The 13,707-nt window shown below is 41.7% G+C and overlaps 1 protein-coding gene across 4 annotated transcripts in view; it reads right to left on the reverse strand.

The window, feature by feature from the left end:
* The window catches only part of DROSHA (drosha ribonuclease III), a 76,397-nt gene extending 62,703 nt beyond the window's left edge, over nt 1–13,694 (reverse strand). The window contains exons 1-7 of one of the 4 annotated variants that reach the window (XM_030041655.2): nt 13,621–13,664; nt 12,063–12,235; nt 10,098–10,955; nt 6,728–6,820; nt 5,526–5,757; nt 4,469–4,610; nt 1,474–1,628 (exon numbers count right to left, since the gene is read on the reverse strand). In XM_030041655.2, the coding sequence (XP_029897515.1) occupies nt 1,474–1,628; nt 4,469–4,610; nt 5,526–5,757; nt 6,728–6,820; nt 10,098–10,948 (1,473 nt within the window). In that variant the 5' untranslated portion in view covers nt 10,949–10,955; nt 12,063–12,235; nt 13,621–13,664. Of the gene's footprint in view, nt 1–1,473; nt 1,629–4,468; nt 4,611–5,525; nt 5,758–6,727; nt 6,821–10,097; nt 10,956–12,062; nt 13,377–13,620 lie in introns of those variants that run through there. The other 3 variants (XR_005930801.1, XM_030041657.2, XM_030041656.2) reach the window with 3 other exon arrangements.
* Between the last annotated feature and the right edge of the window lie 13 nt (nt 13,695–13,707).

A 13,707-nucleotide genomic window follows, 5' to 3' on the forward strand; every position in this document is an offset into this window, starting at 1 on the left:
GTAAAAACACTCAAGAAGTGATGATAAAATGATGTTGAAAGATCACAATTTTACATAGGCAATGGCTTCTAACTTTCTCTGACCATCAGGGCAACACAAACAAGCAGATAACACTTGTAAGAAAAAGGGCACTGTGGTGGCATCAGCTTTAACAATTTATTTTCTGGCAACTGCCAGCACTGCTGGAGATTATCCAAAGTAACAAACACACTGCTCAGATTGAAGGGTTGGGAAGATCCATCCTAAAAATCCAGTTCCGTGTCAGACAGTGTACTTGTACGTGCCAGTGTGCACAGCAATCAATCCTGGTTTATGTAGTGATAGTTAGAAAGCATTTTGGCATACTAGATAAATACCTAGGAAAATTTCAAATATTTTCAAATAAAATCTACCCAGAAGAGGTACAGCACTGACAAGCTCACCATGATCTGATTTCATCCTCTTCAAGAAAGATGAAGAGACAGCCTCAAGAAAGTTTTGGGGAAAGAAAGTTTTTCAGCGGGAAACTTATAAACCACACATTCCTGAATCTATTCGTACTACAGTTATTCCACTGCTTTTTATTTAGCTAATATTCTGGCCTAGAACATTACTTTGAAGTGTGCCCAAGAGCTACACAATTTTTTCAGTTAAATATCCAAACAGTTCACTAATTTTGTTTTCCATACAAATAAAAACACCTAGCTATGCTCAAATTATTATTTTTTTTTAACTAGAAGCATAAATATGAGTCTGTAATAGAATATTCAACAGACCTTTGAATTACCACAGTGGCAATAAGCATTGCAGTAACTCTTCGCTTTATGATTTGTTGCATGCTAAACTCGTGCATCACACAAAGTGCCAGAAAAATAAATTTACTGAGGTGCCACTTGACAAGGAGTTAGAATAGACTGTAAAATATTTAAGTAAGAAAGATGAAGACGGCAAATTTGCAAACAAAAACTAGTCTTCTGTGCCATGTATACATTCAAAACAACACTTCATGAGCTCAGCAATTACATTTAATGAGAACTATAATCTCCATGCAATTACAAAAGAACCATTAGACAAGAAATTAGGAGCATTAATTGCATATTTAAAACATTATTTATCATTATGAGGTGAGAGCTTTTAGGTGAAAAATTTGTAAAGGAGGTAAAAACGTTGCCTTTTCTCCATCACAGAATTCATCTGTGTACCTTTATCTCAGGGCTAAGAGGACAGCATTAGTACATTGTTAGCAATTCAGGTTTTATTAACACTGTCAGATATGATTCCAGCTGAATAATCCCCAGGATTCATGAGCTACAACCACACTCCTGAAATCAAAAGTGAAGTGCTTTGAAGAAGATGAAAGAGAAAAGGGGAAAGAAGGTTAAAAAATGCGTATTGAAATAGATGTCACTCAGCATGGTTGAGAACAACGCAGAATTTATGGTGTACAGGGGAGAACAACTTTCAGACACACAGTACTTTTTCCTCTCACCATACCTGTCCTGGATCATTGTACCATAGTTCTTCATGGAGACGATCAGGGTGTGCTTTTTTACGCTTAATTTCTGCAATGACGTCAAAGACATCTGAATCTGAACTGCTAGAGCAGCTGCTGTCCTCTTCAGAGTCACAGTCTGAGTCACTGGAGCTCTCTGATTCACAAAGGAAAAATAAAGTCAGCTGAAAAACACTTCCACACACTCTCTTCTCCAATAGCAATCCATTCTCTACCATGACATAGCTAACTGTGGCATACTGGAAGTTATTAAAGCTGTGCATGACAATCACACTAACAAAAAGAGAAACAGCAACTGCATTTTTAATTAAAAATTACAGCAAATGCTATGGATATTAAATGCCTATAACAACTGCATCTGTTTGCATGCATGAGAGATTGCTGTTGGCTGTCCAGGAGCACCACTGATCAGTTGAGGAATAACAATTTCAGTTACTTGACAATAAAGATTATAGAGCTATAACCAACACAAGTATTACCGTAAAGGGGAAAAAGGAAGGGGGGAGAGGGGGGAAGGGAAAAAAACACGAGAGAGAAAAGAGAAAGAATACACATAAGGTCACTAGCATGAGCTAAACAGAACTTCTTGCTGTTTAAAAGTTAATTTTGCTTGCTATGAGCAAAGTGCTTATGTCTAGTTTCATTTTACCTAAAAATGTTCCTGTCTGTAGCAGAATATTATCTATTTAAGAGTTTTGAAACAGCACATGTGTAGAATTATTATAGAACATGTACTGTTAGACACATTTTTCAAAATCAATTATTTCTAATAAATCCATTATCACATGTTAGAAACCACAGACAAGAAGAAAACCTGGAACTACTACTAGCTGAGTGAATCCCGTCGCAAGTTTTTCAGAAGCCCTGTTCTGTGAGTTTTCCTCCTTACATATCTCTAACCTCCTGTGGTACTTAGAAGCAACTCCCTTTCTTATGCACGTAATATCACTCATTTCCATAAATCTCTCCAGCTCCAATTTAAATAAGTACCTTCATGGCCAAGACACATACCATGATGCAAGTAAGGTTTATTATTCTTGGAAGGAGGCATGCAACATTTCTTCCATTTCTAAGTTTTGACTTAAGAGAAAACATATTACTACACTGCCAGTGCTTTGAAATACTGTGAAACTATGGTTTAAAATGTGTATTTATTGAATATCAGACTCCCCTTAGTTAAAAGAAAAAGGAGAGAGAAAATGAGAAAATATTACTAGTAAAATGTTTCCTTTTTAAAAGAAAAATAAAAAATTAAGATGTATTTTTATACAGTCCATAATTCAGTGTAACGTGTTATTAAAATACATCCTTGGGACATATAGTTTACATAGGTCATATATGCTCAGTTGAAATCAAGTTTTGTCTAAATGTGCATACATGTATATTCCTACAAATATTCGCAAACACTCGAGTTTTAAAAGTTCTCTGATAAACATTAATCAGTTGTATAAGTCTAATTTTAGGTGCAAAATGAGTGTGGGACCTGTGAAAGTAAGGTGGAGTTCCGAAAGACCAACGCAGAACTTTTGGATTTCACATATTGAAATCAGCCTTTCATGATCTAAAAGTGCTCTTGCAGTGTATTGCAATCTCACTACAATACACAACTACTGCTAACACAAGGCAGAACAGAGCATTTAGTTAAGTACAAAATAAGACAAACTGTTAGACACTATAGGAGCATGGCTGTAGAAGCTGGCACAGACACCAAGTCAGCCCAGGGGACCAGTGCAGACACAGAGCCTTCAGGTCTTCCAGAAAGAGTGGATAAAGAAACACAGGTAAGTTGCTCTTGGCCCTCTCATATTTTAGCCTGGAGCAGCAAAGGAAATCTTTCTGCAGAGATCTGAGGAAGTAAAGCTTTACCCAGGTATGTTGAATGTAGCAGTTTTGTCCTTGCTTCATCCACATGAAAATATACCTCCTGAAAAACCCTACAGTTAACTTTGCTAGTGATCTTGACTGAATTTAAATATATGCAAATCCACTGTTCAAAAAATGGTAAGAAAGGCATTTCCTTTACAAAACTGAATTCACATTTTATTTAATCTGTTTATTTTTTTCTTTCACCTTTATTGTATCTTGACCATGTCATTATATACCCGTATGTCAACTTTAGAATATTTATTATGTGATTTTTAAAGTTACTAAGCTCAGATATGAGAGTCTGAAGCAGCTCAATGGGCAAACATGAAGCATCAGTTAAAGGGCAAGCCCAACAGAGTATCTAAATTAATGTGATATGCCTAAGACTTTCTTGAAGTAATGCAACTGACTGAAAAAACACACTGTGAAACACTGAAATGCTGGAAGTATAAAAGGAACAGCTAACACTTCTCACAAAACAAAATTAAAAAATAGCTTTCACTGACTCCTGAGTAGACAAATTGCTGTCAAAAAGTATGCCCTGCTAATTCAGCCAGTATTTCCCCAATAACTGATAAAGTTAACAGACTTATTTCACTGCAAGAAGATCCATACAGGTGGTGCATGACAATGCAGATAAACTATGTTTTGAAAACTGATACTTCTGCATAAGATCATACCAAGCAGAGCTGCACAACCAAAGTACAATCCAGAAGAAAGATGAACTCAGTGCCATAACAAGCAGCCATACGAGTTTATCACCACTACCTTTCCTTTCTTTTTAGAAATACAAGACCAGGAGCTCCTCAAAGCCTCTTGTGCACCATGCTTTCGCCTATCTGATCATGCTCAGGGTGCTTTCATGCCATGGAAGAGACTTTAGCATAAGGCAGTGCTGGATACTCTCCATTTTCCCTTAGGCTTTCTGGGTAAAGAATCTAGCTCTACTTCAGTCAAAACCAACAGTAAAACTCCCTTGGATATGCAATGCAAAGGAAGGATTTAAAAAATAGAGATTAACCTAACAACATTATTAAATACACACAACTGCCAAAACCATGTTAACTACAGATTATTCCATTTCAGAGCTTTGTTATCCTTTCTGCCTACCTAAATCTTCATCCAGCTTGGTCTTTGGTGGTTCCCACGGTGGCCTGGCTGCTTTTGCCTTTGCCTGTCGCTTTCCTAACTCCTCGTCAAACTTTTCATACAAATCTCGGAGCTTGCTTGTTCCTACCACAGTAGAGTCCCCCTGTTAATTAAAAAAACCAGAACAACAACAACAAAAAAAAGACAGTGTTGAAATAACACGTGAACACAACATGTACCAGTGTTTCATGATGAAAAGCAAGAGAGGGAAAAGGCAGATCTGTGTAGTTCAATGAAACATGGACATACTTGTTAAGGCTTTAGTGTATCAATACATTGCTCCACCAGGTGAATTAGCAGAGAAATTACTTCATTTGCTAGTGCATTATCATCAAACCTTTGGCCTAACAAAGCAGAGCTATGGCTAAGCATATTTAGTACAGCTCAGCATTGATTTTTAACAGGTTTAGAAGAAACAGGAGACCTGTGAAAGTATTTTACAATTAAAAAGAATTTTATCACACACAAGAAACACAAGACCCAGCTCATTTTGTTGCCTGCTTCGAATCACCATGAATTCACTCTCCATGTCATTCTCACAAAAACCCCACAACCAACCACAAACACAAAACCCCCACAAAAACATAGAAACCTCCCCCCCTCTATCACTACTCAACCAGCAAGTGTTATTGTCAAGTACAAAGAATCCTGACTTCCTGCTTCTGTACAAAATGTCTCCAAGGTTGCGTGAAGATATGGTGCTTCAGGCATCTTTGCTCAAACACAGGTATAATGGAAAAAAAAAAAAAAATCACACTTCCCTCCTGGAGACAAAAAAAGTACCCCTCTTCCATGTACCACTAATCTGAATGCAAACAGACAGAAGAAACTGATGAAAATAGAGAAGAATACCAACAAACAAAGCCCTTAACAAGGTTAAAAGACTGAGATGGCTGGGAGGAGAGAAGGATTACACGACACAAAACATGAACCTGCTGAAGGGTTCATATTAATCAAGTAATCAAATGATCAATAAAGGACTGTGTACAGTAATTTTAGAGTTCTCTCGCAAACATACCACTTGATCCATAGGGTCATTGGAATAATAGCTTTCAGAATGGGTACAGCGAACCCAGACTGGCTTAAGCAATTCTTCATCTTCCTCTTCATTTTTTTCAGATGCATTCTCCTCTGATTCTTTGTCTTTGATAGCAGTATAATTTTTCTCTTTGCTGGAGCTCTGGTTCTCAGACCACCTTTCTCTGTCTTCCTCCCATCTGGGTCTCTTTCTCTCTCTGCTTGGAGACCGGCTTAGTGGGACAAACCAAACAAAAGCAATGGTCTTTATTATTTTAACAGTGACAGTTTTATAATAAACAGTTTGCTTCAGATGAGTACATCACTCTATCAAACAAATACAGCAAAATCCACCTGCCTCTTCCTGCTTTTAACTTGCACCATAAAGATTAGAGTACTTTGTAGGTTTGACCTACTATAAAAAATGACTTAAAATTGAAAGCACTTTTGTAATTTAAACCTTATTCAAGAATCAGAATGAAAAAATACATGCTATTTTAGATTAAAATTCCTACTTGAATTCTAAGTGACTTTCTTTTAATTTTGTTCCAAAGTTGAAAACTCATCACTAAAAACTAAAAGTCACATCACTCACAACTAAAAGTTAAAATATAAAGAAGTTTTAATACATAGCCCACAAACTATTTGCATGAGAAAAGAATTAGGGTTTTATTAGAAGGATTATACAGAAGCCACACTGCTTGTGTTACTCTAACTCTGGCACTCCTTTGAACAACACAAGCTGTGATATTCCTTATGTGTTGCAAGAGTAATGCTTTCAAAAGCTGAATGTAGGAAAACTACTTTTTTTTATCTCCTCTGCCTACAAAGCCAATAACATTGCACTGATTTCAACTACCCAGGATTCATAAGGAAAGGAGCACCAATATAAAAAAAGCTCCTAAAAGATGATCTAAACATGGAATAACCTTAAATAATCTTGGTACTTTCCAGAATGGAAGCAGATGTAAGAAGTCTTTAGGATACAGCAGTGAAGCCCTCTCTCCAGAGATTAATCCTGTTTCTAACTCTACAAGGTCTTGAGATAACTGACATTTGCACATATAAGCAGATGGTTATAAATTTAAGACACTCTTTTCTGAGTTTCAAAGCAGGCACATATGCACATATACACACACAAAAACTCACGTGTAGATGCACAGAGCCTCAAATACACAAAAGACCGAACGTAACCTTCCTTACCTTCCTGCTCTCTTGTAATCTTTTTTGTAGGATCTGTCTGGTGATGGTGATCTTCTGCTGTCACGGTGCCTATGCCTCTCCCTCTCCCGCTCCCTTGGAGAGTTCAAAACTTAAGTTAAATGAGAAATCTGGTATTTCATACATTCCACACATGAAAGGAGCACAGAAGCAGGCTGAGATCATATTATGCTAAATGACACACACATGCTGACTGCTGAAAACCCAGACATTCTTAACGCTGACCTTCCAGAAATTTGTAAGAGATAGTCACCTGTCTCTTCCGTCTTTGTCATAAGGCCATCTATCTCGTTATGACGGTTAATTCATACCATACAGAGGTAACTTCTGTAAATTCACCACAGTACTTGTTGCTATTCTTCCTCTTCTGTTACGAATGGCAAAGGGTAAGATTATTGTATCTTTAACCATTCTTAATGCCTCAAGGAAGGGAAAGAAAACCTATTCCATGCACAATAGTTTTGTAAGCATTGCAACCATTCAAGTGTTTCAGGCAAGCCCTCTCTTCCTGACAGACACCTGAAGCACAGACAAAAAACTGAGAGACACAGAAATGCTTCATCATGCTGAAACTATGAATCTCATCTACAAGACTCAACTTGCACATACACATATAGAATTTGACCACCCAAACATATTTCTGGGGCAGAAGAGCTTTAAATTAACTGAAGGCTTGGGGAAGAGTGGCTGGAAAGCTGCCGAGCAGAAAAAGACCTGGGGGGAATGGTCAACAGCCGGCTGAATATGAGCTGGCTGTGTGCCTAGGTGGCCAAGGCGGCCAACAGCATCATGGCTTGTATCAAAAATAGTGTGGCCAGCAGGAGCAGGGAAGTGATTGTCCCCCCGTACTCAGCACTGGTGAGGCTACACCTCGAATACTGTGTCCAGTTTCGGACCCCTCACTACAACACAGACATTGACGTGCTGGAGCGCGTCCAGAGAAGGGCAGCGAAGCAGGTAAAGGGTCTACAACACAAGCCTTACTAGGAGCGGCTGAGGGACCTGGGGTTGTTTACTCTGCAGAAAAGGAGGCTGAGGGGAGACCTTATCGCTCCCTACAACTACCTGAAAGGAGGTTGTAGCAAGGTGGGTGTCAAGTCTCTTCTCCCAAGTAACAAGCAATAGGACAAAAGAAAACAGCCTCAAGTTGCACCAGGGGAGGTTTAGGTTGGACATTAGGGAAAATTTCTTCACCCAAAGTGTTGTCAGGCACTGACTGGAACAGGCTGCCCAGGGAAGTGGTTGAGTCACCATCCCTGGAGGTATTTAAAAGACATGTAGACGTGGTGCTTAGGGACATGGTTTAGTGGTGGAGTTGGCAGTGTTAGGTTAACAGTTGGACCTGTTGATCTTAAAAGTCTTTTCCAACCTAAATGATTCTATGAAATTACTGTGTACATGAGGCAGCAAAGATTACACAGGCAGTTTTCATACTCTGCTAACAGCTGACAACTTGTTAGTCCACAATCATTTGTGTATCTGTCAAATCTTCTAGTAAATGAGTCTGCTGATACACAAGGAATTATAAACATGTGCCTCAGGTGGTTTGGTGGGCTAACAGAATGAGTCAAGATTATTTATGAACATATATATCATGTATCCATATGCATAACATGAAATAGAATGAAAATTTACAAAGCACAAAGTTCATATAAATTATCTATTGTTCTTCCCCACACCCATTCATCCTTCTGTGCGTGTGCCTTTTCAAGCATGGATTTCGGTCTTCAGAGAGAGCATATTCTATGACACCTGATTTGCTTGAGAGACGGAAGTTGTGCAAAAAACCACACCAAGACAGGCAAAGAGTTCTCGTTAAAATAAGCAGATACATTGTCAAGTAGACCTGGAAGCTGCTGGCCTCAAGCAGTACTCCACAAATGTTTGGGAAAGCTGCTGAAAACATGCATTTTCAAAACTTAAAACTGAACTTTAAATTCTAAACAACAAGTTGTGAAATTATGTGGCAAATATTTGAGTCACCTACAAATGGCGGAAAATACCACAAGCTCACCATACAAGAAAAGGCCAGTGCCTTAATGCCAGCTGCATTCAGTTTTAGGAAAATCCTCTTTTGGAAATCAAAGCAAACTTACTGAACGTGAGGTTTGGGTTGTTTTTTTGGGCTGGTTTTGTTTTGGTTTTGTCTTGAATACATCCGTCTACAGTTCTGCAATTAAATCTCTGCATATCTAAATCAAAGTGGCTTCATTTCCACAGGCACTATGCGTAAATTCATGTTCACATGTGACATGAGAAAGCTCAGAGCTTCTAAAATTACAGCATGTGATCCAGGTGCCCTCATAAATATTTAAGTACTTAACTTTCCAGTATCTCTCTTTGAGTGTTGTGACCTAGATCATTAGACACAAAAAGAGCCATGAAGAGAGCAAATCTAAGACATCTGAAAAGATTTAACTGATGATGGTTTGCTCTAAAACACCACACAAACTGCATTAGGTCAGCTCATAATTTGCAAGCTGTTTTTCTACAAAGCAGAGAGACAGAAACTTCATGACACATCCCAAAATAAGCAGTCCGCACTCATCCATCTGAATCCTAAGATGTCAACATAGCCTACAACTTCCCTATTTCTTTTAACTGGTGTATGCTAATTTTCACCTCAGTCCTCTCTTGAGATCACAGGCTGGCTTGCTGAGGTCTTCACCCTGAACAGAATCACAGAGGCAGGTCCAAGCACCCACTGGGAGGTCCTGTGAAATCTGCACACATCTGCACTGGTCTCCAATGAGGATAGAGCAGGACGAAGAACACCGTACAACATGCTTTTCACTAAACCACCTCAGTGCAGGGATTAGATATGTGCACCTATCAGGCTATAAACACCACCAAGTGCTGTTTTTCTACAAATACAGGGCTCACTCAAAGAAAGACCAAATTCAAGTAACACCTGGAACCCTAGCTCTGCTACCTCAATCTTGAAATTTGAAGTGCTGGGATTTAATCATTTGTAAGGCTCAACTTTGAACACAGTCCTTTGCACAAAGTTGTGCCAGCTCTACCTTCATGCCACATCTGCATAAGTTTCTATGGTAAATACCTACGAGAGTAGAACACCGCTCAGCAATCCGCTCAGTTTTCAAATGAGAGCTTCTTTGCTTCCAGCTGTCTCCAGGGATAAGGGCAACAAGTCTGCCAGCTCACAAAGGTGAGGGAGAAGCAGCATACCTGAAAGGTGTCAAAACAGTAGCTCTCTCCATCAGACCTGAGTACTGGCTACCTCCCGAGGTTGAGGGAAAAACAAGAGTGAGGGAAGAACATTGATGCAAACAAATACTATAGGACAATGATGACAGCTCTCCCTCTGCAGGCAGAAAGTACCTCAAGTTACCTGTTACGCTCATAACTTCTGTGGTGAGGTGATATCCTTCCTCTGTCATAATCTGTCCGGTGCCGACTGCTTTCCTGTCTCCTCCTATCTGGACTCCGGCCTCGATCCCGACGATCCCCATGGTTAGTGGACCGATGCCTGTCACCGTGGATGTGACCATGTTCACGATGTCGGTGTTCGTCATAGTGCTTACTCCTGTCTGGAGATCGTCGATCACTTTGCGACTTCTCTCCCTGGTACTGACTCGTGTGCCGAAAATGGCTGCTGCCACCACTGCTGTTGGTAGCGCTGCTCGGAAAGGAGCCAGAGTTGTGCTGATAGCTATTGAAGTTTGGCGGTGGAAACGATTGCTGTGAATACCCTGCGGAGTACACAGGCTGGTAGTTGACTTGCTGTGGTATGACTGGTGGGGGGGGAGGATGCGGTACCGTGGGAGGAGGCATCATGTAAGGAAAGGTGCTTTGCCCAGCAGGAGTTCCTGGCACAGGAGCGTTGCTAGGATTTGGCACTGGCGGAGGAGCGGGAGGGAAGCACGGAGGCACCGGGAAGCTCTGCCTCATCTGGTGGTTTGGAAATGGTGGCCTCATGGGACACTGGCTGATGGGATTTTGTGTGGAAGGGGGCACTGGAGGAGGATAGGGCACAAAGTCTGGCCTGGGAGGCATGTAACCAGGGGTTGGAGGGTTTGAATAAGTTGTTGGAGGGGCAGTTTGCTGGTCATACTGGTATTGTACAGAAGGCTGTTGCGGGTGAAGCTGCCGTAGGTTCTGAGGGCGGTAGGTCTGTGTTGAAGTTCTTGCTCCTGGTCCCCCCTGACCACGGGGACATCCTCGCCCGGAATGGAAAGACATGGTTCACCTTTAATGAGGAAAATAAAAGTCCAGTGTCACACAATTTTTGTAGCATGTCCTTAATGCATTTGCAGGAACTACTCCCAAAGCACTGAAATTAGAGTTTCTGCAGTTTCCTTTAACAGAAACAGTGAACGATGTCCACTGACTTTCACTGGGATCTTTGTGCTCCTTGGACCTCTAGTGCAGGTCATTTATGCCCCTTTTATTCCTTTAAGCGTCTAATCCATGAAAGCACTCTACTGTCTTTAATCCAGAACCCAAACTGGACCATGCTCTCTGACTTAGGGCAATGTTAATTTCAACAAATGATTGATATGATGACTCGCCAAGGATACAAGCACCACTACTAGTACTCACTAGACACTTTGATATAAAGCCTTCAGATACCCCATACCAAAGAAACCACTCACTTTAACAACTGCAATTGTCATCTAAAGTCCCCCAATGAGGACTTTCTAGAACATGATTCTAAACTTCAGGCAGAATGACTTTACTAACACCTCATTGCAAGTTACCTGGTCCAACAAATCATGTAAATTTTAAATGAGATAGTAGCAATTTACATTCACAATTGAGACCCCAATTTAGTAAAGGACTGAACACTTCAAAGTATTTTAAGTTAGGTAAGTATAGATTTGTAGAATGAGAATCTTACAGGTTCCAGAAAAAAAAAAAAAAAATTATGTAGACTCTGCTGTTACTCCAATTTCATTGAAATAAGTGGTTCCCAAAACATCCCTCAGCTGCCTGCCTGGCCCTGTTACCTTTCCAGCAATCGCCACTGCTTCGAGTAGGCTTAAGTCTTGCTCAAAACTATGCATGTTATTTAATGCATTGTATTAATGTTTATAAATGAAAACGACTGTGCTTCATTAAGTTAAAATTCATTCTTTAATTAGTGTTACGTTTCAAGAACTGGAAAAAAGGAAAAAAAACATTTAAAATAAATAAAATCATTCATGTTGTCTTGGCTGGAATGGAGGCAGAGAAAAAAATAATTAGTTAAGCAGTCGCAGAAGTCAAATCCTGTTTTCCATAAGGGGGAGAGAGAACGAAAGGAAAGACACAAACATAATTGGAAAGATCACCAGATAAAGAAAACAAAGCCTACCTTTTACTGCCTTTTACTAAGGTTTTGCTAATGCTGAAGTACAGGCACAGAATATTCTCCCACCTGCTACCATGCAACATGGCCAACCTGGACTGCTCAGAGCACTGCTTTCAGCTGCATTCTGGTGCCACTGCTGCAGAAGATGTAGCTTGCTGAGAGACAACAGACAGCTTCTGGTGAACCAGAGGGAGAAAGGAAAAGAAATGAAGGGGGAAAGAACTGACATCAGAGGAGGAACCATGAGCACCCTAAGTCTCTCCTTATACACACAGGCCTTAGTGGAAGCCACTGGAACTGGTGGTGGTGGTGGCATTCATTCCCTCTCCAGAGCAACCAAAGGCCAAAGTAAGTGAGAATCCTGTGTTTCTGGGAGGTAGCGGCCATGATGGTAAAGCCACTTGTTCCTTCCAGTCAGCCTGTGCCTGATCAGTACCCTCCAACCTTGTAAGAGCTCTCAAAAAGAAAAAACGGGGTGGGGGGAGAGTGGAAAAAGCCCACTTGCATTATTTTGTCTGGCAACAGCACAACCTTTTGTCATTATTCTAATCCATTAGATGCTGAACCCATTTTGCTTTAGTTCTCCAGTCGTGACCTTACATAGCTCAGGCTTGTACTAGAAAAGAAAACTGTTTTATACTTTGCTGGTATTTACATACACGTTTTATTTAAACAGGCTGAGCTAAACTCTTACTACCTTAAACAACTTAAAGCAAAGACCACTGTATCACAGCACCTTGCCTTAAAGCCATTTCTTTTTAACATGTCATAGCATTCAAATAAAAGGTCTTGCTTATCAGCTCTCTCAAATAGAGGTCTAAGTCTTCCCCAACACCAGAGAACTGCTCTGGTTCTACCACCTTAATTTCACCGCTTCAGAACGCACAGAATCACTGCCGCAAAAAAATACAAAAAGATAGATGAAATTATTTTCAAAACCCAAATTATTTTAAAGCTCCCTCTGCTGCAAACTTCGGTCACGTTCGAGTTTTCATTTAAATGTAAGTAAGTTCAAAACCACTGGAAGGGACAAACTCTCCTCTTCCCGTCGCCTAGGACAGGAAATTTATTGCGCGGGTGGAAGCCGTCACACGAAAGTAACAGAGGTTCCTTGAAAAACACCGGGAAAACTCCTCTCCCCGCAGACGCGCCGCAGAGAGCAACAGGGCACCGAGACCCAGCCTCATCCCACCGCCGCCTCCCAACGGCCACCGAAGGGTCGGCGCAAAACAGAAGGGAGACCGGCACCCGCCCGGGCAGGCTCTCCCGCGCCGCCTTCCCGCCGGCCGGCCCCGCTCCCCACACGGAGAGCTCTCCTCGGCCGCAGGCCGGCCGGGCGGCTGCCGCGGGAGGCGCCGGCGCCCGGGCCCCGCCGCCCCGAGCCCCGCCACAGCACCGCCGCCGCGCCCCCGGGACCTTTCCCCGCCGCCCGCCCCGGCGCCTGGCTCCTCCGCGGAGAGCCGCGGCACCACGAGCGGAGCGCGGCGGCCCAAGGGAAGCCCCAGCCCGCCCCGCGGCCTCCCCCCCGGCCCAGGCGAGCAGCCGGGCCCGCCGAGCCCACCTTGGCGCCCCGCCGCCGAGGCCGGCCCGGCCCGCAGCGCGCCGGCTCCGGAAGAGGAAAGCGGTGGGAGGGCGCTGCGGGCGGAAG

Source organism: Aquila chrysaetos, chromosome 18, assembly GCF_900496995.4.
Source record: "Aquila chrysaetos chrysaetos chromosome 18, bAquChr1.4, whole genome shotgun sequence".
NCBI lineage: Eukaryota > Metazoa > Chordata > Aves > Accipitriformes > Accipitridae > Aquila > Aquila chrysaetos.